At 41.3% G+C, this 25,098-nt stretch overlaps 1 protein-coding gene and 37 non-coding genes across 38 annotated transcripts; all 38 read right to left on the bottom strand.

Annotated features, from left to right (window-relative positions):
• Window positions 1-327: 327 nt before the first annotated feature.
• Trnal-uag lies at window positions 328-409 on the bottom strand. Its single transcript has one exon. It is a non-coding gene; the product is annotated as a tRNA-Leu (tRNA).
• A 388-nt stretch (window positions 410-797) lies between these two features.
• Trnal-uag lies at window positions 798-879 on the bottom strand. Its single transcript has one exon. It is a non-coding gene; the product is annotated as a tRNA-Leu (tRNA).
• Window positions 880-1,267: 388 nt separating this feature from the next.
• Trnal-uag lies at window positions 1,268-1,349 on the bottom strand. Its single transcript has one exon. It is a non-coding gene; the product is annotated as a tRNA-Leu (tRNA).
• A 387-nt stretch (window positions 1,350-1,736) lies between these two features.
• Trnal-uag lies at window positions 1,737-1,818 on the bottom strand. Its single transcript has one exon. It is a non-coding gene; the product is annotated as a tRNA-Leu (tRNA).
• A 388-nt stretch (window positions 1,819-2,206) lies between these two features.
• On the bottom strand, window positions 2,207-2,288 carry Trnal-uag. Its single transcript has one exon. It is a non-coding gene; the product is annotated as a tRNA-Leu (tRNA).
• A 387-nt stretch (window positions 2,289-2,675) lies between these two features.
• Trnal-uag lies at window positions 2,676-2,757 on the bottom strand. Its single transcript has one exon. It is a non-coding gene; the product is annotated as a tRNA-Leu (tRNA).
• A 389-nt stretch (window positions 2,758-3,146) lies between these two features.
• Window positions 3,147-3,228, bottom strand: Trnal-uag. Its single transcript has one exon. It is a non-coding gene; the product is annotated as a tRNA-Leu (tRNA).
• Window positions 3,229-3,616: 388 nt separating this feature from the next.
• Trnal-uag lies at window positions 3,617-3,698 on the bottom strand. Its single transcript has one exon. It is a non-coding gene; the product is annotated as a tRNA-Leu (tRNA).
• A 387-nt stretch (window positions 3,699-4,085) lies between these two features.
• Window positions 4,086-4,167, bottom strand: Trnal-uag. The gene has a single exon. It is a non-coding gene; the product is annotated as a tRNA-Leu (tRNA).
• A 388-nt stretch (window positions 4,168-4,555) lies between these two features.
• On the bottom strand, window positions 4,556-4,637 carry Trnal-uag. Its single transcript has one exon. It is a non-coding gene; the product is annotated as a tRNA-Leu (tRNA).
• Window positions 4,638-5,025: 388 nt separating this feature from the next.
• Trnal-uag lies at window positions 5,026-5,107 on the bottom strand. The gene has a single exon. It is a non-coding gene; the product is annotated as a tRNA-Leu (tRNA).
• Window positions 5,108-5,495: 388 nt separating this feature from the next.
• On the bottom strand, window positions 5,496-5,577 carry Trnal-uag. Its single transcript has one exon. It is a non-coding gene; the product is annotated as a tRNA-Leu (tRNA).
• Window positions 5,578-5,965: 388 nt separating this feature from the next.
• Trnal-uag lies at window positions 5,966-6,047 on the bottom strand. The gene has a single exon. It is a non-coding gene; the product is annotated as a tRNA-Leu (tRNA).
• A 386-nt stretch (window positions 6,048-6,433) lies between these two features.
• Window positions 6,434-6,515, bottom strand: Trnal-uag. The gene has a single exon. It is a non-coding gene; the product is annotated as a tRNA-Leu (tRNA).
• Window positions 6,516-6,903: 388 nt separating this feature from the next.
• On the bottom strand, window positions 6,904-6,985 carry Trnal-uag. The gene has a single exon. It is a non-coding gene; the product is annotated as a tRNA-Leu (tRNA).
• Window positions 6,986-7,371: 386 nt separating this feature from the next.
• On the bottom strand, window positions 7,372-7,453 carry Trnal-uag. The gene has a single exon. It is a non-coding gene; the product is annotated as a tRNA-Leu (tRNA).
• Window positions 7,454-7,842: 389 nt separating this feature from the next.
• On the bottom strand, window positions 7,843-7,924 carry Trnal-uag. The gene has a single exon. It is a non-coding gene; the product is annotated as a tRNA-Leu (tRNA).
• Window positions 7,925-8,310: 386 nt separating this feature from the next.
• Trnal-uag lies at window positions 8,311-8,392 on the bottom strand. Its single transcript has one exon. It is a non-coding gene; the product is annotated as a tRNA-Leu (tRNA).
• Window positions 8,393-8,779: 387 nt separating this feature from the next.
• On the bottom strand, window positions 8,780-8,861 carry Trnal-uag. Its single transcript has one exon. It is a non-coding gene; the product is annotated as a tRNA-Leu (tRNA).
• A 389-nt stretch (window positions 8,862-9,250) lies between these two features.
• Window positions 9,251-9,332, bottom strand: Trnal-uag. Its single transcript has one exon. It is a non-coding gene; the product is annotated as a tRNA-Leu (tRNA).
• Window positions 9,333-9,720: 388 nt separating this feature from the next.
• On the bottom strand, window positions 9,721-9,802 carry Trnal-uag. Its single transcript is given in 2 exon segments — window positions 9,721-9,755; window positions 9,765-9,802. It is a non-coding gene; the product is annotated as a tRNA-Leu (tRNA).
• A 388-nt stretch (window positions 9,803-10,190) lies between these two features.
• Window positions 10,191-10,272, bottom strand: Trnal-uag. The gene has a single exon. It is a non-coding gene; the product is annotated as a tRNA-Leu (tRNA).
• Window positions 10,273-10,658: 386 nt separating this feature from the next.
• On the bottom strand, window positions 10,659-10,740 carry Trnal-uag. Its single transcript is given in 2 exon segments — window positions 10,659-10,693; window positions 10,703-10,740. It is a non-coding gene; the product is annotated as a tRNA-Leu (tRNA).
• A 389-nt stretch (window positions 10,741-11,129) lies between these two features.
• Trnal-uag lies at window positions 11,130-11,211 on the bottom strand. The gene has a single exon. It is a non-coding gene; the product is annotated as a tRNA-Leu (tRNA).
• A 388-nt stretch (window positions 11,212-11,599) lies between these two features.
• Window positions 11,600-11,681, bottom strand: Trnal-uag. Its single transcript is given in 2 exon segments — window positions 11,600-11,634; window positions 11,644-11,681. It is a non-coding gene; the product is annotated as a tRNA-Leu (tRNA).
• Window positions 11,682-12,071: 390 nt separating this feature from the next.
• Trnal-uag lies at window positions 12,072-12,153 on the bottom strand. The gene has a single exon. It is a non-coding gene; the product is annotated as a tRNA-Leu (tRNA).
• A 387-nt stretch (window positions 12,154-12,540) lies between these two features.
• Trnal-uag lies at window positions 12,541-12,622 on the bottom strand. The gene has a single exon. It is a non-coding gene; the product is annotated as a tRNA-Leu (tRNA).
• A 388-nt stretch (window positions 12,623-13,010) lies between these two features.
• On the bottom strand, window positions 13,011-13,092 carry Trnal-uag. Its single transcript has one exon. It is a non-coding gene; the product is annotated as a tRNA-Leu (tRNA).
• A 390-nt stretch (window positions 13,093-13,482) lies between these two features.
• On the bottom strand, window positions 13,483-13,565 carry Trnal-uag. Its single transcript has one exon. It is a non-coding gene; the product is annotated as a tRNA-Leu (tRNA).
• A 388-nt stretch (window positions 13,566-13,953) lies between these two features.
• Window positions 13,954-14,035, bottom strand: Trnal-uag. The gene has a single exon. It is a non-coding gene; the product is annotated as a tRNA-Leu (tRNA).
• A 388-nt stretch (window positions 14,036-14,423) lies between these two features.
• On the bottom strand, window positions 14,424-14,505 carry Trnal-uag. Its single transcript has one exon. It is a non-coding gene; the product is annotated as a tRNA-Leu (tRNA).
• A 387-nt stretch (window positions 14,506-14,892) lies between these two features.
• On the bottom strand, window positions 14,893-14,974 carry Trnal-uag. The gene has a single exon. It is a non-coding gene; the product is annotated as a tRNA-Leu (tRNA).
• Window positions 14,975-15,362: 388 nt separating this feature from the next.
• Window positions 15,363-15,444, bottom strand: Trnal-aag. Its single transcript has one exon. It is a non-coding gene; the product is annotated as a tRNA-Leu (tRNA).
• A 387-nt stretch (window positions 15,445-15,831) lies between these two features.
• Window positions 15,832-15,913, bottom strand: Trnal-uag. The gene has a single exon. It is a non-coding gene; the product is annotated as a tRNA-Leu (tRNA).
• Window positions 15,914-16,299: 386 nt separating this feature from the next.
• Trnal-uag lies at window positions 16,300-16,381 on the bottom strand. The gene has a single exon. It is a non-coding gene; the product is annotated as a tRNA-Leu (tRNA).
• Window positions 16,382-16,768: 387 nt separating this feature from the next.
• On the bottom strand, window positions 16,769-16,850 carry Trnal-uag. Its single transcript has one exon. It is a non-coding gene; the product is annotated as a tRNA-Leu (tRNA).
• Window positions 16,851-18,228: 1,378 nt separating this feature from the next.
• LOC125379949 lies at window positions 18,229-23,784 on the bottom strand. Its single transcript, XM_048395856.1, has one exon. The coding sequence runs from the start codon at window positions 23,782-23,784 to the stop codon at window positions 18,229-18,231; it is 5,556 nt and encodes a 1,851-aa protein (XP_048251813.1).
• Window positions 23,785-24,916: 1,132 nt separating this feature from the next.
• On the bottom strand, window positions 24,917-24,998 carry Trnal-uag. Its single transcript has one exon. It is a non-coding gene; the product is annotated as a tRNA-Leu (tRNA).
• Between the last annotated feature and the right edge of the window lie 100 nt (window positions 24,999-25,098).

Raw genomic sequence — 25,098 nt, 5'->3', positions numbered from 1 at the left:
ATTTAAGAGTATACCGTCTTTGATCATCAATCCCTCTCAGACGACCGATTAGCTCAGTAAGTTGCTAACAAGGTGGATGTCGTGGATACGATCCCCATGTCAACCACGTATATGTTTAGTTTTCTTTGACGATTTGGATAAGTTTTTTCAGTTATGACCAACGACTCCGTATAGTCAAAAAAGGAGTGGTGCAACCTTTGCAAAGCGACTTGCATAACGAACCCTTTCAATTTCTGGTAATCCTTGGCATTAAGGCACAGGTATTTAAGTTAACCTCACAGAGGTCTTGTCTATCTTTGAAGGGATCAAGGACAAAAACAAACCATATGGCAGCGATGGAATTCGAACCCACGCCTCCGGAGAGACTGGTGCCTAAAACCAGCGCCTTAGACCACTCGGCCACGCTACCTATATGCTCAATGTTTCATGAAACAACGTCTTAACCTTCACACATTTCCTAAAAAGGCATATTTAAGAGTATACCGTCTTTGATCATCAATCCCTCTCAGACGACCGATTAGCTCAGTAAGTTGCTAATAAGGTGGATGTCGTGGATACGATCCCCATGTCAACCACGTATATGTTTTGTTTTCTTTGACGATTTGGATATTTTTTTTCAGTTATGACCAACGACTCCCTATAGTGAAAAAAGGAGTGGTGAAAACCTTTGCAAAGCGACTTGCATAACGAACCCTTTCAATTTCTGGTACTCCTTGGCATGAAGGCACAGGTATTTAAGTTAACCTCACAGAGGTCTTGTCTATCTTTGAAGGGATCAAGGACAAAAACAAACCATATGGCAGCGGTGGAAATCGAACCCACGCCTCCGGAGAGACTGGTGCCTAAAACCAGCGCCTTAGACCACTCGGCCACGCTACCTATATGCTCAATGTTTCATGAAACAACGTCTTAACCTTCACACTTTTCCTAAAAAGGCATATTTAAGAGTATACCGTCTTTGATCATCAATCCCTCTCAGACGACCGATTAGCTCAGTAAGTTGCTAATAAGGTGGATGTCGTGGATACGATCCCCATGTCAACCACGTAGATGTTTTGTTTTCTTTGACGATTTGGATATTTTTTTTCAGTTATGACCAACGACTCCCTATAGTCAAAAAAGGAGTGGTGAAAACATTTGCAAAGCGACTTGCATAACGAACCCTTTCAATTTCTGGTAATCCTTGGCATGCAGGCACAGGTATTTAAGTTAACCTCACAGAGGTCTTGTCTATCTTTGAAGGGATCAAGGACAAAAACAAACCATATGGCAGCGGTGGGATTCGAACCCACGCCTCCGGAGAGACTGGTGCCTAAAACCAGCGCCTTAGACCACTCGGCGACGCTACCTATATGCTAAACGTTTCATGAAACAACGTCTTAACCTTCACACTTTTCCTAAAAAGGCATATTTAAGAGTATACCGTCTTTGATCATCCATCCCTCTCAGACGACCGATTAGCTCAGTAAGTTGCTAATAAGGCGGATGTCGTGGATATGATCCCCATGTCAACCACGTATATGTTTAGTTTTCTTTGACGATTTGGATAAGTTTTTTCAGTTATGACCAACGACTCCGTATAGTCAAAAAAGGAGTGGTGCAACCTTTGCAAAGCGACATGCATAACGAACCCTTTCAATTTCTGGTAATCCTTGGCATGAAGGCACAGGTATTTAAGTTAACCTCACAGAGGTCTTGTCTATCTTTGAAGGGATCAAGGACAAAAACAAACCATATGGCAGCGATGGAATTCGAACCCACGCCTCCGGAGAGACTGGTGCCTAAAACCAGCGCCTTAGACCACTCGGCCACGCTACCTATATGCTAAATGTTTCATGAAACAACGTCTTAACCTTCACACTTTTCCTAAAAAGGCATATTTAAGAGTATACCGTCTTTGATCATCAATCCCTCTCAGACGACCGATTAGCTCAGTAAGTTGCTAATAAGGTGGATGTCGTGGATACGATCCCCATGTCAACCACGTATATGTTTTGTTTTCTTTGACGATTTGGATATTTTTTTTCAGTTATGACCAACGACTCCCTATAGTCAAAAAAGGAGTGGTGAAAACATTTGCAAAGCGACTTGCATAACGAACCCTTTCAATTTCTGGTAATCCTTGGCATGAAGGCACAGGTATTTAAGTTAACCTCACAGAGGTCTTGTCTATCTTTGAAGGGATCAAGGACAAAAACAAACCATATGGCAGCGATGGAATTCGAACCCACGCCTCCGGAGAGACTGGTGCCTAAAACCAGCGCCTTAGACCACTCGGCCACGCTACCTATACGCTAAATGTTTCATGAAACAACGTCTTAACCTTCACACTTTTCCTAAAAAGGCATATTTAAGAGTATACCGTCTTTGATCATCCATCCCTCTCAGACGACCGATTAGCTCAGTAAGTTGCTAATAAGGTGGATGTCGTGGAAACGATCCCCATGTCAACCACGTACATGTTTTGTTTTCTTTGACGATTTGGATAAGTTTTTTCAGTTATGACCAACGACTCCGTATAGTCAAAAAAGGAGTGGTGCAACCTTTGCAAAGCGACTTGCATAAGGAACCCTTTCAATTTCTGGTAATCCTTGGCATGAAGGCACAGGTATTTAAGTTAACCTCACAGAGGTCTTGTCTATCTTTGAAGGGATCAAGGACAAAAACAAACCATATTGCAGCAGTGGGATTCGAACCCACGCCTCCGGAGAGACTGGTGCCTAAAACCAGCGCCTTAGACCACTCGGCCACGCTACCTATATGCTAAACGTTTCATGAAACAACGTCTTAACCTTCACACTTTTCCTAAAAAGGCATATTTAAGAGTATACCGTCTTTGATCATCCATCCCTCTCAGACTACCGATTAGCTCAGTAAGTTGCTAATAAGGTGGATGTCGTGGATACGATCCCCATGTCAACCACGAATATGTTTAGTTTTCTTTGACGATTTGGATAAATTTTTTTCAGTTATGACCAACGACTCCGTATAGTCAAAAAAGGAGTGGTGAAAACCTTTGCAAAGCGACTTGCATTACGAACCCTTTCAATTTCTGGTAATCCTTGGCATGCAGGCACAGGTATTTAAATTAACCTCACAGAGGTCTTGTCTATCTTTGAAGGGATCAAGGACAAAAACAAACCATATGGCAGCGGTGGGATTCGAACCCACTCCTCCGGAGAGACTGGTGCCTAAAACCAGCGCCTTAGACCACTCGGCCACGCTACCTATATGCTAAATGTTTCATGAAACAACGTCTTAACCTTCACACTTTTCCTAAAAAGGCATATTTAAGAGTATACCGTCTTTGATCATCAATCCCTCTCAGACGACCGATTAGCTCAGTAAGTTGCTAATAAGGTGGATGTCGTGGATACGATCCCCATGTCAACCACGTATATGTTTTGTTTTCTTTGACGATTTGGATATTTTTTTTCAGTTATGACCAACGACTCCCTATAGTCAAAAAAGGAGTGGTGAAAACCTTTGCAAAGCGACTTGCATAACGAACCCTTTCAATTTCTGGTAATCCTTGGCATGCAGGCACAGGTATTTAAGTTAACCTCACAGAGGTCTTGTCTATCTTTGAAGGGATCAAGGACAAAAACAAACCATATGGCAGCGGTGGGATTCGAACCCACGCCTCCGGAGAGACTGGTGCCTAAAACCAGCGCCTTAGACCACTCGGCCACGCTACCTATATGCTAAATGTTTCATGAAACAACGTCTTAACCTTCACACTTTTCCTAAAAGGCATATTTAAGAGTATACCGTCTTTGATCATCAATCCCTCTCAGACGACCGATTAGCTCAGTAAGTTGCTAATAAGGTGGATGTCGTGGATACGATCCCCATGTCAACCACGTATATGTTTTGTTTTCTTTGACGATTTGGATATTTTTTTTCAGTTATGACCAACGACTCCCTATAGTCAAAAAAGGAGTGGTGAAAACCTTTGCAAAGCGACTTGCATAACGAACCCTTTCAATTTCTGGTAATCCTTGGCATGAAGGCACAGGTATTTAAGTTAACCTCACAGAGGTCTTGTCTATCTTTGAAGGGATCAAGGACAAAAACAAACCATATGGCAGCGGTGGGATTCGAACCCACGCCTCCGGAGAGACTGGTGCCTAAAACCAGCGCCTTAGACCACTCGGCCACGCTACCTATATGCTAAACGTTTCATGAAACAACGTCTTAACCTTCACACTTTTCCTAAAAAGGCATATTTAAGAGTATACCGTCTTTGATCATCCATCCCTCTCAGACGACCGATTAGCTCAGTAAGTTGCTAATAAGGCGGATGTCGTGGATACGATCCCCATGTCAACCACGTATATGTTTAGTTTTCTTTGACGATTTGGATAAGTTTTTTCAGTTATGACCAACGACTCCGTATAGTCAAAAAAGGAGTGGTGAAAACATTTGCAAAGCGACTTGCATAAGGAACCCTTTCAATTTCTGGTAATCCTTGGCATGAAGGCACAGGTATTTAAGTTAACCTCACAGAGGTCTTGTCTATCTTTGAAGGGATCAAGGACAAAAACAAACCATATGGCAGCGGTGGGATTCGAACCCACGCCTCCGGAGAGACTGGTGCCTAAAACCAGCGCCTTAGACCACTCGGCCACGCTACCTATATGCTAAATGTTTCATGAAACAACGTCTTAACCTTCACACTTTTCCTAAAAAGGCATATTTAAGAGTATACCGTCTTTGATCATCCATCCCTCTCAGACGACCGATTAGCTCAGTAAGTTGCTAATAAGGTGGATGTCTTGGATACGATCCCCATGTCAACCACGAATATGTTTAGTTTTCTTTGACGATTTGGATAATTTTTTTTCAGTTATGACCAACGACTCCGTATAGTCAAAAAAGGAGTGGTGAAAACCTTTGCAAAGCGACTTGCATAAGGAACCCTTTCAATTTCTGGTAATCCTTGGCATGAAGGACAGGTATTTTAGTTAACCTCACAGAGGTCTTGTCTATCTTTGAAGGGATCAAGGACAAAAACAAACCATATGGCAGCGGTGGGATTCGAACCCACGCCTCCGGAGAGACTGGTGCCTAAAACCAGCGCCTTAGACCACTCGGCCACGCTACCTATATGCTAAATGTTTCATGAAACAACGTCTTAACCTTCACACTTTTCCTAAAAAGGCATATTTAAGAGTATACCGTCTTTGATCATCAATCCCTCTCAGACGACCGATTAGCTCAGTAAGTTGCTAATAAGGTGGATGTCGTGGATACGATCCCCATGTCAACCACGTATATGTTTTGTTTTCTTTGACGATTTGGATATTTTTTTTCAGTTATGACCAACGACTCCCTATAGTCAAAAAAGGAGTGGTGAAAACCTTTGCAAAGCGACTTGCATAACGAACCCTTTCAATTTCTGGTAATCCTTGGCATGAAGGCACAGGTATTTAAGTTAACCTCACAGAGGTCTTGTCTATCTTTGAAGGGATCAAGGACAAAAACAAACCATATGGCAGCGGTGGGATTCGAACCCACGCCTCCGGAGAGACTGGTGCCTAAAACCAGCGCCTTAGACCACTCGGCCACGCTACCTATATGCTAAATGTTTCATGAAACAACGTCTTAACTTTCACACTTTTCCTAAAAAGGCATATTTAAGAGTATACCGTCTTTGATCATCCATCCCTCTCAGACGACCGATTAGCTCAGTAAGTTGCTAATAAGGTGGATGTCGTGGATACGATCCCCATGTCAACCACGTATATGTTTAGTTTTCTTTGACGATTTGGATAAGTTTTTTCAGTTATGACCAACGACTCCCTATAGTCAAAAAAGGAGTGGTGAAAACCTTTGCAAAGCGACTTGCATAACGAACCCTTTCAATTTCTGGTAATCCTTGGCATGAAGGCACAGGTATTTAAGTTAACCTCACAGAGGTCTTGTCTATCTTTGAAGGGATCAAGGACAAAAACAAACCATATGGCAGCGGTGGGATTCGAACCCACGCCTCCGGAGAGACTGGTGCCTAAAACCAGCGCCTTAGACCACTCGGCCACGCTACCTATATGCTAAATGTTTCATGAAACAACGTCTTAACCTTCACACTTTTCCTAAAAAGGCATATTTAAGAGTATACCGTCTTTGATCATCCATCCCTCTCAGACGACCGATTAGCTCAGTAAGTTGCTAATAAGGTGGATGTCGTGGATACGATCCCCATGTCAACCACGTATATGTTTAGTTTTCTTTGACGATTTGGATAAGTTTTTTCAGTTATGACCAACGACTCCGTATAGTCAAAAAAGGAGTGGTGAAACCTTTGCAAAGCGACATGCATAAGGAACCCTTTCAATTTCTGGTAATCCTTGGCATGAAGGACAGGTATTTAAGTTAACCTCACAGATGTCTTGTCTATCTTTGAAGAGATCAAGGACAAAAACAAACCATATGGCAGCGGTGGGATTCGAACCCACGCCTCCGGAGAGACTGGTGCCTAAAACCAGCGCCTTAGACCACTCGGCCACGCTACCTATATGCTAAATGTTTCATGAAACAACGTCTTAACCTTCACACTTTTCCTAAAAAGGCATATTTAAGAGTATACCGTCTTTGATCATCAATCCCTCTCAGACGACCGATTAGCTCAGTAAGTTGCTAATAAGGTGGATGTCGTGGATACGATCCCCATGTCAACCACGTATATGTTTTGTTTTCTTTGACGATTTGGATATTTTTTTTCAGTTATGACCAACGACTCCCTATAGTCAAAAAAGGAGTGGTGAAAACCTTTGCAAAGCGACTTGCATAACGAACCCTTTCAATTTCTGGTAATCCTTGGCATGAAGGCACAGGTATTTAAGTTAACCTCACAGAGGTCTTGTCTATCTTTGAAGGGATCAAGGACAAAAACAAACCATATGGCAGCGGTGGGATTCGAACCCACGCCTCCGGAGAGACTGGTGCCTAAAACCAGCGCCTTAGACCACTCGGCCACGCTACCTATATGCTAAATGTTTCATGAAACAACGTCTTAACCTTCACACTTTTCCTAAAAAGGCATATTTAAGAGTATACCGTCTTTGATCATCCATCCCTCTCAGACGACCGATTAGCTCAGTAAGTTGCTAATAAGGTGGATGTCGTGGATACGATCCCCATGTCAACCACGTATATGTTTAGTTTTCTTTGACGATTTGGATAAGTTTTTTCAGTTATGACCAACGACTCCGTATAGTCAAAAAAGGAGTGGTGAAACCTTTGCAAAGCGACATGCATAAGGAACCCTTTCAATTTCTGGTAATCCTTGGCATGAAGGACAGGTATTTAAGTTAACCTCACAGAGGTCTTGTCTATCTTTGAAGGGATCAAGGACAAAAACAAACCAAATGGCAGCGGTGGGATTCGAACCCACGCCTCCGGAGAGACTGGTGCCTAAAACCAGCGCCTTAGACCACTCGGCCACGCTACCTATATGCTAAATGTTTCATGAAACAACGTCTTAACCTTCACACTTTTCCTAAAAAGGCATATTTAAGAGTATACCGTCTTTGATCATCAATCCCTCTCAGACGACCGATTAGCTCAGTAAGTTGCTAATAAGGTGGATGTCGTGGATACGATCCCCATGTCAACCACGTATATGTTTTGTTTTCTTTGACGATTTGGATATTTTTTTTCAGTTATGACCAACGACTCCCTATAGTCAAAAAAAGGAGTGGTGAAAACCTTTGCAAAGCGACTTGCATAACGAACCCTTTCAATTTCTGGTAATCCTTGGCATGAAGGCCCAGGTATTTAAGTTAACCTCACAGAGGTCTTGTCTATCTTTGAAGGGATCAAGGACAAAAACAAACCATATGGCAGCGGTGGGATTCGAACCCACGCCTCCGGAGAGACTGGTGCCTAAAACCAGCGCCTTAGACCACTCGGCCACGCTACCTATATGCTAAATGTTTCATGAAACAACGTCTTAACCTTCACACTTTTCCTAAAAAGGCATATTTAAGAGTATACCGTCTTTGATCATCCATCCCTCTCAGACGACCGATTAGCTCAGTAAGTTGCTAATAAGGTGGATGTCGTGGATACGATCCCCATGTCAACCACGTATATGTTTAGTTTTCTTTGACGATTTGGATAAGTTTTTTCAGTTATGACCAACGACTCCGTATAGTCAAAAAAGGAGTGGTGAAACCTTTGCAAAGCGACATGCATAAGGAACCCTTTCAATTTCTGGTAATCCTTGGCATGAAGGACAGGTATTTAAGTTAACCTCACAGAGGTCTTGTCTATCTTTGAAGGGATCAAGGACAAAAACAAACCAAATGGCAGCGGTGGGATTCGAACCCACGCCTCCGGAGAGACTGGTGCCTAAAACCAGCGCCTTAGACCACTCGGCCACGCTACCTATATGCTAAATGTTTCATGAAACAACGTCTTAACCTTCACACTTTTCCTAAAAAGGCATATTTAAGAGTATACCGTCTTTGATCATCAATCCCTCTCAGACGACCGATTAGCTCAGTAAGTTGCTAATAAGGTGGATGTCGTGGATACGATCCCCATGTCAACCATGTAAATGTTTTGTTTTCTTTGACGATTTGGATATTTTTTTTCAGTTATGACCAACGACTCCCTATAGTCAAAAAAGGAGTGGTGAAAACCTTTGCAAAGCGACTTGCACAACGAACCCTTTCAATTTCTGGTAATCCTTGGCATGAAGGACAGGTATTTTAGTTAACCTCACAGAGGTCTTGTCTATCTTTGAAGGGATCAAGGACAAAAACAAACCATATGGCAGCGGTGGGATTCGAACCCACGCCTCCGGAGAGACTGGTGCCTAAAACCAGCGCCTTAGACCACTCGGCCACGCTACCTATATGCTAAATGTATTGATGAAACAACGTCTTAACCTTCACACTTTTCCTAAAAAGGCATATTTAAGAGTATACCGTCTTTGATCATCCATCCCTCTCAGACGACCGATTAGCTCAGTAAGTTGCTAATAAGGTGGATGTCGTGGATACGATCCCCATGTCAACCACGTAAATGTTTTGTTTTCTTTGACAATTTGGATATTTTTTTTCAGTTATGACCAACGACTCCCTATAGTCAAAAAAGGAGTGGTGAAAACCTTTGCAAAGCGACTTGCATAACGAACCCTTTCAATTTCTGGTAATCCTTGGCATGAAGGCACAGGTATTTAAGTTAAGCTCACAGAGGTCTTGTCTATCTTTGAAGGGATCAAGGACAAAAACAAACCATATGGCAGTGGTGGGATTCGAACCCACGCCTCCGGAGAGACTGGTGCCTAAAACCAGTGCCTTAGACCACTCGGCCACGCTACCTATATGCTAAATGTTTCATGAAACAACGTCTTAACCTTCACACTTTTCCTAAAAAGGCATATTTAAGAGTATACCGTCTTTGATCATCAATCCCTCTCAGACGACCGATTAGCTCAGTAAGTTGCTAATAAGGTGGATGTCGTGGATACGATCCCCATGTCAACCACGTATATGTTTAGTTTTCTTTGACGATTTGGATAATTTTTTTCAGTTATGACCAACGACTCCGTATAGTCAAAAAAGGAGTGGTGAAAACATTTGCAAAGCGACTTGCATAACGAACCCTTTCAATTTCTGGTAATCCTTGGCATGAAGGCACAGGTATTTAAGTTAACCTCACAGAGGTCTTGTCTATCTTTGAAGGGATCAAGGACAAAAACAAACCATATGGCAGCGGTGGGATTCGAACCCACGCCTCCGGAGAGACTTGTGCCTAAAACCAGCGCCTTAGACCACTCGGCCACGCTACCTATATGCTAAATGTTTCATGAAACAACGTCTTAACCTTCACACTTTTCCTAAAAAGGCATATTTAAGAGTATACCGTCTTTGATCATCCATCCCTCTCAGACGACCGATTAGCTCAGTAAGTTGCTAATAAGGCGGATGTCGTGGATACGATCCCCATGTCAACCACGTATATGTTTTGTTTTCTTTGACGATTTGGATATTTTTTTTCAGTTATGACCAACGACTCCGTATAGTCAAAAAAGGAGTGGTGAAAACCTTTGCAAAGCGACTTGCATAACGAACCCTTTCAATTTCTGGTAATCCTTGGCATGAAGGCACAGGTATTTAAGTTAACCTCACAGAGGTCTTGTCTATCTTTGAAGGGATCAAGGACAAAAACAAACCATATGGCAGCGGTGGGATTCGAACCCACGCCTCCGGAGAGACTGGTGCCTAAAACCAGCGCCTTAGACCACTCGGCCACGCTACCTATATGCTAAATGTTTCATGAAACAACGTCTTAACCTTCACACTTTTCCTAAAAAGGCATATTTAAGAGTATACCGTCTTTGATCATCCATCCCTCTCAGACGACCGATTAGCTCAGTAAGTTGCTAATAAGTAGGATGTCGTGGATACGATCCCCATGTCAACCACGTATATGTTTAGTTTTCTTTGACGATTTGGATAAGTTTTTTCAGTTATGACCAACGACTCCGTATAGTCAAAAAAGGAGTGGTGAAACCTTTGCAAAGCGACATGCATAAGGAACCCTTTCAATTTCTGGTAATCCTTGGCATGAAGGACAGGTATTTAAGTTAACCTCACAGAGGTCTTGTCTATCTTTGAAGGGATCAAGGACAAAAACAAACCATATGGCAGCGGTGGGATTCGAACCCACGCCTCCGGAGAGACCTGTGCCTAAAACCAGCGCCTTAGACCACTCGGCCACGCTACCTATATGCTAAATTTTCATGAAACAACGTCTTAACCTTCACACTTTTCCTAAAAAGGCATATTTAAGAGTATACCGTCTTTGATCATCCATCCCTCTCAGACGACCGATTAGCTCAGTAAGTTGCTAATAAGGTGGATGTCGTGGATACGATCCCCATGTCAACCACGTAAATGTTTTGTTTTCTTTGACGATTTGGATATTTTTTTTCAGTTATGACCAACGACTCCCTATAGTCAAAAAAGGAGTGGTGAAAACATTTGCAAAGCGACTTGCATAACGAACCCTTTCAATTTCTGGTAATCCTTGGCATGAAGGCACAGGTATTTCAGTTAACATCACAGAGGTCTTGTCTATCTTTGAAGGGATCAAGGACAAAAAAACAAACCATATGGCAGCGGTGGGATTCGAACCCACGCCTCCGGAGAGACTGGTGCCTAAAACCAGCGCCTTAGACCACTCGGCCACGCTACCTATATGCTAAATGTTTCATGAAACAATGTCTTAACCTTCACACTTTTCCTAAAAAGGCATATTTAAGAGTATACCGTCTTTGATCATCCATCCCTCTCAGACGACCGATTAGCTCAGTAAGTTGCTAATAAGGTGGATGTCGTGGATACGATCCCCATGTCAACCACGTAAATGTTTTGTTTTCTTTGACGATTTGGATATTTTTTTTCAGTTATGACCAACGACTCCGTATAGTCAAAAAAGGAGTGGTGAAAACCTTTGCAAAGCGACTTGCATAACGAACCCTTTCAATTTCTGGTAATCCTTGGCATGAAGGCACAGGTATTTAAGTTAACCTCACAGAGGTCTTGTCTATCTTTGAAGGGATCAAGGACAAAAACAAACCATATGGCAGCGGTGGGATTCGAACCCACGCCTCCGGAGAGACTTGTGCCTAAAACCAGCGCCTTAGACCACTCGGCCACGCTACCTATATGCTAAATGTTTCATGAAACAACGTCTTAACCTTCACACTTTTCCTAAAAAGGCATATTTAAGAGTATACCGTCTTTGATCATCCATCCCTCTCAGACGACCGATTAGCTCAGTAAGTTGCTAATAAGGTGGATGTCGTGGATACGATCCCCATGTCAACCACGTAAATGTTTTGTTTTCTTTGACGATTTGGATATTTTTTTTCAGTTATGACCAACGACTCCCTATAGTCAAAAAAGGAGTGGTGAAAACCTTTGCAAAGCGACTTGCATAACGAACCCTTTCAATTTCTGGTAATCCTTGGCATGAAGGCACAGGTATTTAAGTTAACATCACAGAGGTCTTGTCTATCTTTGAAGGGATCAAGGACAAAAAAACAAACCATATGGCAGCGGTGGGATTCGAACCCACGCCTCAGGAGAGACTGGTGCCTAAAACCAGCGCCTTAGACCACTCGGCCACGCTACCTATATGCTAAATGTTTCATGAAACAATGTCTTAACCTTCACACTTTTCCTAAAAAGGCATATTTAAGAGTATACCGTCTTTGATCATCCATCCCTCTCAGACGACCGATTAGCTCAGTAAGTTGCTAATAAGGTGGATGTCGTGGATACGATCCCCATGTCAACCACGTAAATGTTTTGTTTTCTTTGACGATTTGGATATTTTTTTTCAGTTATGACCAACGACTCCCTATAGTCAAAAAAGGAGTGGTGAAAACCTTTGCAAAGCGACTTGCATAACGAACCCTTTCAATTTCTGGTAATCCTTGGCATGAAGGACAGGTATTTTAGTTAACCTCACAGAGGTCTTGTCTATCTTTGAAGGGATCAAGGACAAAAACAAACCATATGGCAGCGGTGGGATTCGAACCCACGCCTCCGGAGAGACTGGTGCCTAAAACCAGCGCCTTAGACCACTCGGCCACGCTACCTATATGCTAAATGTTTCATGAAACAACGTCTTAACCTTCACACTTTTCCTAAAAAGGCATATTTAAGAGTATACCGTCTTTGATCATCAATCCCTCTCAGACGACCGATTAGCTCAGTAAGTTGCTAATAAGGTGGATGTCGTGGATACGATCCCCATGTCAACCACGTATATGTTTTGTTTTCTTTGACGATTTGGATATTTTTTTTCAGTTATGACCAACAACTCCCTATAGTCAAAAAAGGAGTGGTGAAAACCTTTGCAAAGCGACTTGCATAACGAACCCTTTCAATTTCTGGTAATCCTTGGCATGAAGGCACAGGTATTTAAGTTAACCTCACAGAGGTCTTGTCTATCTTTGAAGGGATCAAGGACAAAAACAAACCATATGGCAGCGGTGGGATTCGAACCCACGCCTCCGGAGAGACTGGTGCCTAAAACCAGCGCCTTAGACCACTCGGCCACGCTACCTATATGCTAAATGTTTCATGAAACAACGTCTTAACTTTCACACTTTTCCTAAAAAGGCATATTTAAGAGTATACCGTCTTTGATCATCCATCCCTCTCAGACGACCGATTAGCTCAGTAAGTTGCTAATAAGGTGGATGTCGTGGATACGATCCCCATGTCAACCACGTAAATGTTTTGTTTTCTTTGACGATTTGGATATTTTTTTTCAGTTATGACCAACGACTCCCTATAGTCAAAAAAGGAGTGGTGAAAACATTTGCAAAGCGACTTGCATAACGAACCCTTTCAATTTCTGGTAATCCTTGGCATGAAGGCACAGGTATTTAAGTTAACCTCACAGAGGTCTTGTCTATCTTTGAAGGGATCAAGGACAAAAAAACAAACCATATGGCAGCGGTGGGATTTCGAACCCACGCCTCCGGAGAGACTGGTGCCTAAAACCAGCGCCTTAGACCACTCGGCCACGCTACCTATATGCTAAATGTTTCATGAAACAATGTCTTAACCTTCACACTTTTCCTAAAAAGGCATATTTAAGAGTATACCGTCTTTGATCATCCATCCCTCTCAGACGACCGATTAGCTCAGTAAGTTGCTAATAAGGTGGATGTCGTGGATACGATCCCCATGTCAACCACGTAAATGTTTTGTTTTCTTTGACGATTTGGATATTTTTTTTCAGTTATGACCAACGACTCCGTATAGTCAAAAAAGGAGTGGTGAAAACCTTTGCAAAGCGACTTGCATAACGAACCCTTTCAATTTCTGGTAATCCTTGGCATGAAGGCACAGGTATTTAAGTTAACCTCACAGAGGTCTTGTCTATCTTTGAAGGGATCAAGGACAAAAACAAACCATATGGCAGCGGTGGGATTCGAACCCACGCCTCCGGAGAGACTGGTGCCTAAAACCAGCGCCTTAGACCACTCGGCCACGCTACCTATATGCTAAATGTTTCATGAAACAACGTCTTAACTTTCACACTTTTCCTAAAAAGGCATATTTAAGAGTATACCGTCTTTGATCATCCATCCCTCTCAGACGACCGATTAGCTCAGTAAGTTGCTAATAAGGTGGATGTCGTGGATACGATCCCTATGTCAACCACGTATATGTTTAGTTTTCTTTGACGATTTGGATAAGTTTTTTCAGTTATGACCAACGACTCCCTATAGTCAAAAAAGGAGTGTTGAAAACCATTGGAAAGCGACATGCATATCGAACCCTTTCAATTTCTGGTAATCTTTGGCAAGAAAGCATAGGTATTTTTGTTAACCTCACAGAGGTCTTGTCTATCTTTGAAGGGATCAAGGACAAAAACAAACCATATGGCAGCGGTGGGATTCGAACCCACGCCTCCGCAGAGACTGGTGCCTAAAACCAGCGCCTTAGACCACTCGGCCACGCTACCTATATGCTAAACGTTTCATGAAACAACGTCTTAACCTTCACACTTTTCCTCAAAAGGCATAGTTAAGAGTATACCGTCTTTGATCAACCATCCCTTTCAGACGACCGATTAGCTCAGTAAGTTGCTAATAAGGTGGATGTCGTGGATACGATCCCCATGTCAACCACGTATATGTTTCGTTTTCTTTGACGATTTGGATATTTGTTTTCAGTATAACCAACGACTCCCTATAGTCAAAAAAGGAGTGGTGAAAACATTTGCAAAGCGACTTGCATAACGAACCCTTTCAATTTCTGGTAATCCTTGGCATGAAGGCACAGGTATTTAAGTTAACCTCACAGAGGTCTTGTCTATCTTTGAAGGGATCAAGGACAAAAACAAACCATATGGCAGCGGTGGGATTCGAACCCACGCCTCCGCAGAGACTGGTGCCTAAAACCAGCGCCTTAGACCACTCGGTCACGCTACCTATATGCTAAACGTTTCATGAAACAACGTCTTAACCCTCACACTTTTCCTTAAAGGCATAGTTAAGAGTATACCGTCTTTGATCAACCATCCCCTTCAGACGAAAGATTAGCTCAGTAAGTTGCTAATAAGGCGGATGTCGTGGATACGATCCCCATGTCAACCACGTATATGTTTAGTTTTCTTTGACGATTTGGATAAGTTTTTTTCAGTTATGACCAACGACTCCCTATAGTCAAAAAAGGAGTGGTGAAAACATTTGCAAAGCGACTTGCATAACGAACCCTTTCAATTTCTGGTAATCCTTGGCATGAAGGCACAGGTATTTAAGTTAACCTCACAGAGGTCTTGTCTATCTTTGAAGGGATCAAGGACAAAAACAAACCATATGGCAGCGGTGGGATTCGAACCCACGCCTCCGCAGAGACTGGTGCCTTAAACCAGCGCCTTAGACCACTCGGCCACGCTACCTATATGCTAAACGTTTGATGAAACAACGTCTTAACCCTCACACTTTTCCTTAAAGGCATAGTTAAAAGTATACCGTCTTTGATCAACCATCCCTTTCAGACGACCGATTAGCTCAGTAAGTTGCTAATAAGGCGGATGTCGTGGATACGATCCCCATGTCAACCACGTATATGTTTCGTTTTCTTTGACGATTTGGATAAGTTTTTTCAGTTATGACCAACGACTCCCTATAGTCAAAAAAGGAGTGGTGAAAACATTTGCAAAGCGACTTGCATAACGAACCCTTTCAATTTCTGGTAATCCTTGGCATGAAGGCACAGGTATTTAAGTTAACCTCACAGAGGTCTTGTCTATCTTTGAAGGGATCAAGGACAAAAACAAACCATATGGCAGCGGTGGGATTCGAACCCACGTCTCCGGAGAGACTGGTGCCTAAAACCAGCGCCTTAGACCACTCGGCCACGCTACCTATATGCTATATGTTTTATGAAACAACGTCTTAACCTTCACACTTTTCCTAAAAAGGCATATTTAAGAGTATACCGTCTTTGATCAACCATCCCTCTCAGACGACCGATTAGCTCAGTAAGTTGCTAATCAGGCGGATGTCGTGGATACGATCCCCATGTCAACCACGTATTTGTTTAGTTATCTTTGACGATTTGGATAACTTTTTTCAGTTATGACCAACGACTCCCTATAGTCAAAAAAGGAGTGGTGAAACCTTTGGAAAGCGACATGCATAACGAACCCTTTCAATTTCTGGTAATCCTTGGCATGAAGGACAGGTATTTTAGTTAATCTCACAGAGGTCTTGTCTATCTTTGAAGGGATCAAGGACAAAAACAAACCATATGGCAGCGGTGGGATTCGAACCCACGCCTCAGGAGAGACTGGTGCCTAAAACCAGCGCCTTAGACCACTCGGCCACGCTACCTATATGCTAAACGTTTCATGAAACAACGTCTTAACCTTCACACTTTTCCTAAAAAGGCATAGTTAAGAGTATACCGTCTTTGATCAACCATCCCTCTCAGACGACCGATTAGCTCAGTAAGTTGCTAATAAGGTGGATGTCGTGGATACGATCCCCATGTCAACCACGTATATGTTTCGTTTTCTTTGACGATTTGGATATTTGTTTTCAGTATAACCAACGACTCCCTATAGTCAAAAAAGGAGTGGTGAAAACATTTGCAAAGCGACTTGCATAACGAACCCTTTCAATTTCTGGTAATCTTTGGCATGAAGGCACAGGTATTTAAGTTAACCTCACAGAGGTCTTGTCTATCTTTGAAGGGATCAAGGACAAAAACAAACCATATGGCAGCGGTGGGATTCGAACCCACGTCTCCGGAGAGACTGGTGCCTAAAACCAGCGCCTTAGACCACTCGGCCACGCTACCTATATGCTATATGTTTCATGAAACAACGTCTTAACCTTCACACTTTTCCTAAAAAGGCATATTTAAGAGTATACCGTCTTTGATCAACCATCCCTCTCAGACGACCGATTAGCTCAGTAAGTTGCTAATCAGGCGGATGTCGTGGATACGATCCCCATGTCAACCAGGTATTTGTTTAGTTATCTTTGACGATTTGGATAACTTTTTTCAGTTATGACCAACGACTCCCTATAGTCTATATGCTAATTGTAAAAAATTGAAGTCTTTCTTTCTCAAATGATGATTTCTTTATTCTTTCATGTTTTGCATTCTTTCTTTTCTTTACATTCTTTTTGTTTCCATTGAGATAAATGTCTTTCTTTTCTTAACTAGAATCTCATTATTTTCAGATTGACTGAAATACAAATAAATAAACAATAATTACTATTTTGATCAAATGATGCATTAATGCAAATAATCATAATGACATTATAAATGAATTAACCTAATAAAATTGACTACCTCTCAGTGACATGAAATACTATGCAAAATGTAAACAAACGATGAAAAACATTTTATGACTAAATAACTGCTCTAAAACATTTATACACAGGTAGATAATGATAAAATAATATATATGACAAAATTTGGCAAACTCACCATTGTTTTTAGACTCTTTTATCCTAAAAACCTTTTCTCATTTCTTTCATTCTCACATGCATGCTGCATGCTTTTAGGGCCACATGGAAGATAATACACGATACTAAGCAGTTATGCCCCTTGGCATATTATGATGAGTAAACATAAATTTGAATGGAGAAGAAATGAAATATGAATTAATACTTGCCAAAAACGAAATATGATTTATATTTCAATACTTTGATAACAAACAAAGGAAATATGATTCTGAACTTTGCAAATAATAACTTAACAATTTTGACACTTACACACCGGCCTCCTAATTGTAGGATGAAATGAAACAATTATCTTAACTAAGAAACAATAACCCACAAACACTCCTAAATAAACACTTAATTGTCAATATTCATGTGTTTACACTTTTACTTAGCACATCCCTTTGAAAGTTCTGTTATGTTTGTAGACAGCTCTACTAATTGTCTTCCATAACGAGACACAGTTTGTCAACAGGTCGCACAAATTCTGAAGAAGCAGTCTTCACTTTTACAGTTCGCACAAGGTTTTTCCTGTCGTGATAGAGTTCTGTTACTCTTGCAAGAGCCCACGCATTACGTGGTGTATTGTCCATAATTAGCACAATGTCTCCAATCTGAAGGTTTCTTTTGATCTGATTCCATTTTTGCTTTTGCTGCAGGAGAGGTAGATATTCTTTCTTCCATCTTTTCCAGAAGATGTCTGCAAGGTATTGTACTTGCTTCCATCATCGACGGCTATAGATGTCCTCTTTCTTGAATGTTCCGGGAGGCATCTTTTCACCAGAACGTAGGTATAACAGATGGTTAGGAGTGAGCACAGATAAATCATGCACATCATATGACAGATCAGTGATAGGACGTCCATTGATGATAGATTCCACTTCGCAAAACAAAGTGTTCAACGCCTCATCATCCAGCTTAATGTTCTGCTCTTGTAGTAAACAATGAAGCACTTTCCGTACAGTCCTAATCATCCGCTCCCAGAATCCACCATTATGGGAGGCTGCAGGTGGATTGAAGCTCCATTCAATCCCTTTGTCAACGAAGGCAGAGTGAATCTTTGATTCTTTTAAGTTCTTTAATGCTTCACATAATTCTCGCTGACATCCGACAAGGTTAGTACCATTGTCAGATTTGATGAACTTGGGTGGTCCACGTCGTGCGACAAATCTTCTGATGGCATGGATACAGGAGTCTGTGTCTAGGGTGGCAGCCACTTCCAGATGTATAGCACGAAGATTCATGCAAGTGAATACAACTCCATATCGTTTTACTGAGGTACGTCCACGTATCACTTTGAAAGGACCAAAGAAGTCCATACCTACATTGGTGAAAGGTGGTAGGTCAGGAGTTATCCGTTCATCTGGGAGATCAGACATCTTTTGTTGTCCTGGAGAGGAGTGATATTTACGACATGTGACACACTTTGAAACTATTGTCTTCACCAGTGAGCCTGCTCCAATCACCCAGTACCATTGTCTGAGATGTGACAAGATGGAGTTCTTTCCTAGATGTCCAACAATCTTAGGAGTCTCTTCAATGATCAAGCGTGTTACACGAGATTTCTTGGGAAGAATGATTGGGTGCTTTTCGCTGAAGGAAATCTCTGCATTCTTGAGGCGTCCTCCAACATGAATGACGTCATCTTGAAGAAATGGATCCAACTTGTAGAGAGGGCTTAATTTATCAACTGTTGCAGAAGATTGCTTGAGACATCGTTGTTCTTTCGAGATATGTTGTGTCTGACAGTGTTGGACTAGGAGCTTTTCTGCATCTTCAAGGACTTGAACATTCATGGTGTAGTTCACTTTCTTGGTGGATTGAGACTTGTTGACTCTCTGGCGCAAACATCTGATAGTTAACATGATCCATGCTACTGCTCTTCTTAACTTTGTCCAACTTGAGAAGTGGTTAATTAGAATGTCTAGGAAGCTATCCTTCTCCATGATGGTTGCATGAACAAATTCCTTAAGTTCAAGATCATCTTCTTGAGGTTCTTGGTTGCTGTATTGCTTCGGCCAGTACTTGTGGTGCTGCCATAGGAATCTTGGTCCTCCCGTCCAATGCTGAATATGGTGCTCATTATCAAGCTTGATGCCTCTTGAAGCATAGTCTGCTGGGTTCTCTTTAGATGACACATACCTCCATTGATCAATATCAGAACAGTCTCTTATCACAGCAATCCGGTTTGCTACAAAGGTTTTGAACCTGGCATTGGTGTTAAAGATACATCTCAACACTGACATGCTGTCCGTCCAGAAGAAAGTTGTGTCTACTTTGACCTGAAGTTCTTGAAGAATAAGGGATGACATGCGTACAGCTAGAGTAGCAGCAGTGAGTTCCATGCGTGGTATGGTTATTTTCTTTAAGGGAGCAACCCTTGATTTAGACATTACCAGAGCACAATGGATCTCCTCATCTTCATTCACAAATCTGATGTAACCGACGACTCCATATCCTACATTGCTCGCGTCTGCAAAAAGGTGAAGTTGACATGATGTTACAAGTCCAAACTCCATAGGCTTGTAGCATCTTGGAATGTGGATATCTTCTAACAAGGTAAGATCTTTCAGCCATTGATGCCATATCTTCTGTGTCTTTGAATCAACATCTTCATCCCAATCTTTCTGTTCTTTATGTAGGTTTTGGAGCAGCTGTTTTGAAATGAGTATGAAAGGAGCCATGAGTCCAAGAGGGTCATACACACTGCTAACCACAGACAGGATGCCACGTTTAGTGTCTGGTTTCATCTTGCTCTTTATCTTGAATCCAAGGGTGTCTGATTGCACAAACCAGTAGACACCTAACGCTCTTTCAGATGGAAGGTCTTCACAGTCCAAGTTCAAGTCTTTAACATCCTTTGCTCTTTCTTGAGGTGGGATTGATTTCATTACTGTAGAGCTGTTGGAGATCCACTTGGTAAGCCTGAAGCTGCCTTCACTGCACAAACTGGTAAGTTCTTTTACAGTTGATACTGCCTTTTCTTCATTCAATTCGGATGCCAGACAATCATCTACATAGACGTTGTCAGTCAACTTTTCTATAATTTCTGGGACAAACTTATCCTGACTGTCCCTTGCTGTTTGTTGTAAGGCAAAGGATGCACATGAAGCAGAAGATACAGCTCCAAAGATATGGACTAACATCCGATACACTTTAGGTTCTTTTCTACAATCTCCGTCCGGCCACCAGTAGAAGCGAAGGAAGTCATTGTCTTCTTTTGGCACTCTGACTCGATAGTACATGGATTCGATATCACCCATGAAGGCAATGTTCTCCTGTCTATATCTCATTAGAACACCGAGGAGGCTGTTGCATAGATTGGGTCCTTGAAGCAAACTACTATTTAGGGAAACACCTTGGAATGTTGCTGAACAGTCAAAGACAACTCTTATTTTCCCTTGCTTGCGTGGATGGTACACCCCGTGGTGTGGGATAAACCATACTTTGCCTGGTTTACCTTTCAGTTCATCTTGAGGAACAATTTCAGCATATTCTTTGCTAAGGATGTCTTCCATGAACTTCTTATAGTCTTTATGTATTTGAGGGTTCATTGTAAATTTCTTCTTGAGTCCTCTCAAACGCTGTAAGGCTTGTTCACTGTTGTCAGGCATGATGACATCCTTGTCTCGAAAGGGCAGATTGACAACATAGTGTCCATCTTCTTTATGAATAGAGTTTGTCACAATCTTCATAAATTCTTTGTCCTCTTGTGACATTTCTTTTCTTTCTTCTGCTGCTTTCTCTGGAAAGTCATAGTTCATGCTGTCTTTCATCATAGTATTAATGTTCTGTAGATCTTCCATTGCTTTTATTGTTATGTCTGTTCTCATTGATGGAAATCTGTTTTCTTTTGCAAGTCTGAGGACATTCCAAAGTATCCATCCAAGCTTGGTTCTTGTTGCATGAGGACTTCCATCAGGACCGGTACGAATCTCTAGTGGTGCATAGGAGTCTGGTACATTTCCCCCGATGAGGATATCTACACTTGCATCAATCTCAGGCAGATATATATCATTAAGGTGAGGCCATTTTTGAACGTCAGATGAAACAGGTATGTGTTTCTTCAAAACTGGTATGTGTTCCTTGGAGTAAACGGTAGGTAGTGCGATCGTGTTCCTGAGGTCAAGGTCGTGCACTTGTAAGCCATTCACTGCTTGCACTGAAGTGGTGTAGGGCTTCCCCATTGTATCAATAGTAATATCCATACTTTTCCCACTGCATCCAAGTTTCTTCAAAAGCGATTCGGAACAAAATGAGACAGTACTGCCTGGATCAAGGAAGGCATATGTTGACTCAACCTTGACTCCGTTACTGTATGACACTTTCACCGGAATAATAGCAAGAGTACATTCCATGGCCCCGGCCTCCATAGCTTCACATGTTCCATCTTGTTCGGTACATGCACCAACCAGCTTTCTTTCAGTTTCATACACAACATGCAGGATTCCCTGATGATTTCTGTTACATCTGAAGCAGGTTACTGTCTTCTCACAGGACTTGCTCAAGTGACCATAACACAAACATCGAAAACACAATCCCCTTTTCTGAAGAAATGCCAGTCTATCCTTCAAAGTCTTCTTAACAATCTGATCACAAATCTGCAACTTATGAGAATTGCTGTTACAGTATATACACAAGATCTGCTGACCTTCAGGTTTGCTTGACTGGGTGTTCTGAGTTGTATTCTCTACCATGTCTGTGCTGAAGGAAGGCTTGAATGATGATTGTGAAGCAATTCCTGCGTTTCTCTTTGGCTGTGTCTTTGTTCTGTCATCATTCCTCAGAGCATCTTTTCCATACATTGGATCTGTTGCTTTTCTTGCTTCTCTCTTCACAAACTTGACCAGGTTATGGAATGCTACAGTTCCTCCCGAATCCCTGATAGATATGACAATATTCCTCCACTTCTCATGGCAATGGAAAGGGAGTTTCATAACGAGCCTTCTGATGTTGTCAGGATACTCCAGGATCTTTACTGCTGTGATGGAGCTTACTGCATTCTCACATTCTTGTAGGAAGATGGCATATTCATCCATGGATTTAGGGTTGTCTACTTTTACATTAGGCCATCCCAATGCTTTCTTGACGAGAGCAGATGCAATAGCGTCTTCATTGCCGTATCGTTCATCAAGTTCCTGCCATGCCTTTTGATACCCTTGACTGGCCTCCAGGTAACTATATCCCTTGACAATTTTCAGCGCTTCACCTAATGTGAACTGTTCTAGATATGACATCTTCTCATCTTCTGTTTCTGAGTTGACAACAATCTTCACCTTGAACTGACGCTTGAATCTTTGATATTCAATAGGATCCCCAGAGAACTTCATGATTTCAGGAGGCGGCTTTCGGAGCTGTTGTACAGCACACTGAATAAGATTCTCATCGCTTGCTGCAGTAGTTTGTGGAGACAAGTGTTGATTGAAGTCTTCTTGAAGAGGTAAGTTTATGTTATCAGGTAAGTACCGTTTACGTTCAGTGTTGAAATGTTCATTTACATCTTCATTCACAGGAACAGGGACATATGGATCGTGCGGTTGTAGTGAACGTTCTGATTTCACACTACCTCTGTCAGAGAAATAATCTTGAAGCACTTTAGACTTTGCTTGAGAAATCTCCATTTCTGTTTTCAGTTCTAACTCTTCTTCCTTCATTTTCAATTCCATCTTTGCTAAGTCTATTTTCTGTTTCTCTTTCAATGCTTTCATCTTTGTCTCTAATTCAACTTGCTTTTGTTTTTCTTTCAGATGGGCTGATGAAACACGACTTGTTAGTGATGAATGACTGCCTTTAGAGGAGGCTGATTCTTCTTTAAATATACAAGCACTTTTCAGGCTGACTGAACCTTGTCTACTTATATCTTTCTTATCAGTTTGTTTAACTTCTGGTTTCTGTTCATCTTCACTTTTGTCATTCAGTGAATCTTTAACATTCTTTTTCTCTGTTTCACTTGGTTCACGGATGTGTTTGAGAAAGAATGCTTCTAACTTTGATTTACATGTCAGCAAAACAGAGTCTTGTGATTCACATTCTTCAATAAAAGGACTAAGTTCAATTTCATCCAACAGTGATGCAAAGTCTTTCCGGAGATCTAACAGTGTTTCGTAGAATTTCAACCAGCTTCCATGACTACATCTATTCTCCTCTATCTCTTCAGAAGTGAAAGTTTCAACATGAGATTTGGCATAAAGTTTATCAAAATCATCCAACAATTGTTTATATAAACTCTTAATTTTCTTATATTTAGTTTGCTTAGCATACTGCAAACCCTTTTCTGTCATCTTCCTTAGTCTTTGTTTCAAAACATTATCCTTTTCTTTTCCTTCCATACCTTTGTCTAAACAATGTCAATGCTGTAATAACTTGAAGTCTTTCTTTCTCAAATGATGATTTCTTTATTCTTTCATGTTTTGCATTCTTTCTTTTCTTTACATTCTTTTTGTTTCCATTTAGATAAATGTCTTTCTTTTCTTAACTAGAATCTCATTATTTTCAGATTGACTGAAATACAAATAAATAAACAATAATTACTATTTTGATCAAATGATGCATTAATGCAAATAATCATAATGACATTATAAATGAATTAACCTAATAAAATTGACTACCTTTCAGTGACCTGAAATACTATGCAAAATGTAAACAAACGATGAAAAACACTTTATGACTAAATAACTGCTCTAAAACATTTATACACAGGTAGATAATGATAAAATAATATATATGACAAAATTCGGCAAACTCACCATTGTTTTTAGACTCTTTTATCCTTAAAACCTTTTCTCATTTCTTTCATTCTCACATGCATGCTGCATGCTTTTAGGGCCACATGGAAGATAATACACGATACTAAGCAGTTATGCCCCTTGGCATATTATGATGAGTAAACATAAATTTGAATGGAGAAGAAATGAAATATGAATTAATACTTGCCAAAAACGAAATATGATTTATATTTTAATACTTTGATAACAAACAAAGGAAATATGATTCTGAACTTTGCAAATAATAACTTAACAATTTTGACACTTACACTAATGTTTCATGAAACAACGTCTTAACCTTCACACTTTTCCTAAAAAGGCATATTTAAGAGTATACCGTCTTTGATCAACCATCCCTCTCAGACGACCGATTAGCTCAGTAAGTTGCTAATCAGGCGGATGTCGTGGATACGATCCCCATGTCAACCACGTATTTGTTTAGTTATCTTTGACGATTTGGATAATTTTTTTCAGTTATGACCAACGACTCCGTATAGTCAAAAAAGGAGTGGTGAAACCTTTGGAAAGCGACATGCATAACGAACCCTTTCAATTTCTGGTAATCCTTGGCATGAAGGACAGGTATTTTAGTTAATCTCACAGAGGTCTTGTCTATCTATGAAGGGATCAAGGACAAAAACAAACCATATGGCAGCGGTGGGATTCGAACCCACGCCTCCGGAGAGACTGGTGCCTAAAACCAGCGCCTTAGACCACTCGGCCACGCTATCTATATGCTAAATGTTTCATGAAACAACGTCTTAACCTTCACACTTTTCCTAAAAAGGCATAGTTAAGAGTATACCGTCTTTGATCAACCATCCCTCTCAG

The sequence above is a fragment of the Haliotis rufescens genome, unplaced genomic scaffold, assembly GCF_023055435.1.
Source record: "Haliotis rufescens isolate VD_foot unplaced genomic scaffold, xgHalRufe1.0.p SCAF_15, whole genome shotgun sequence".
Lineage (NCBI taxonomy): Eukaryota > Metazoa > Mollusca > Gastropoda > Lepetellida > Haliotidae > Haliotis > Haliotis rufescens.
Note: the sequence above shows the minus strand (reverse complement) of the source record. Positions and strands in the feature narration are given on the sequence as shown.

Bases quoted from the DNA above. Each gene is read 5' to 3' on its own strand.
- LOC125379949 (XM_048395856.1), bottom strand. From the start codon at position 23,784: ATGACAGAAAAGGGTTTGCAGTATGCTAAGCAAACTAAATATAAGAAA.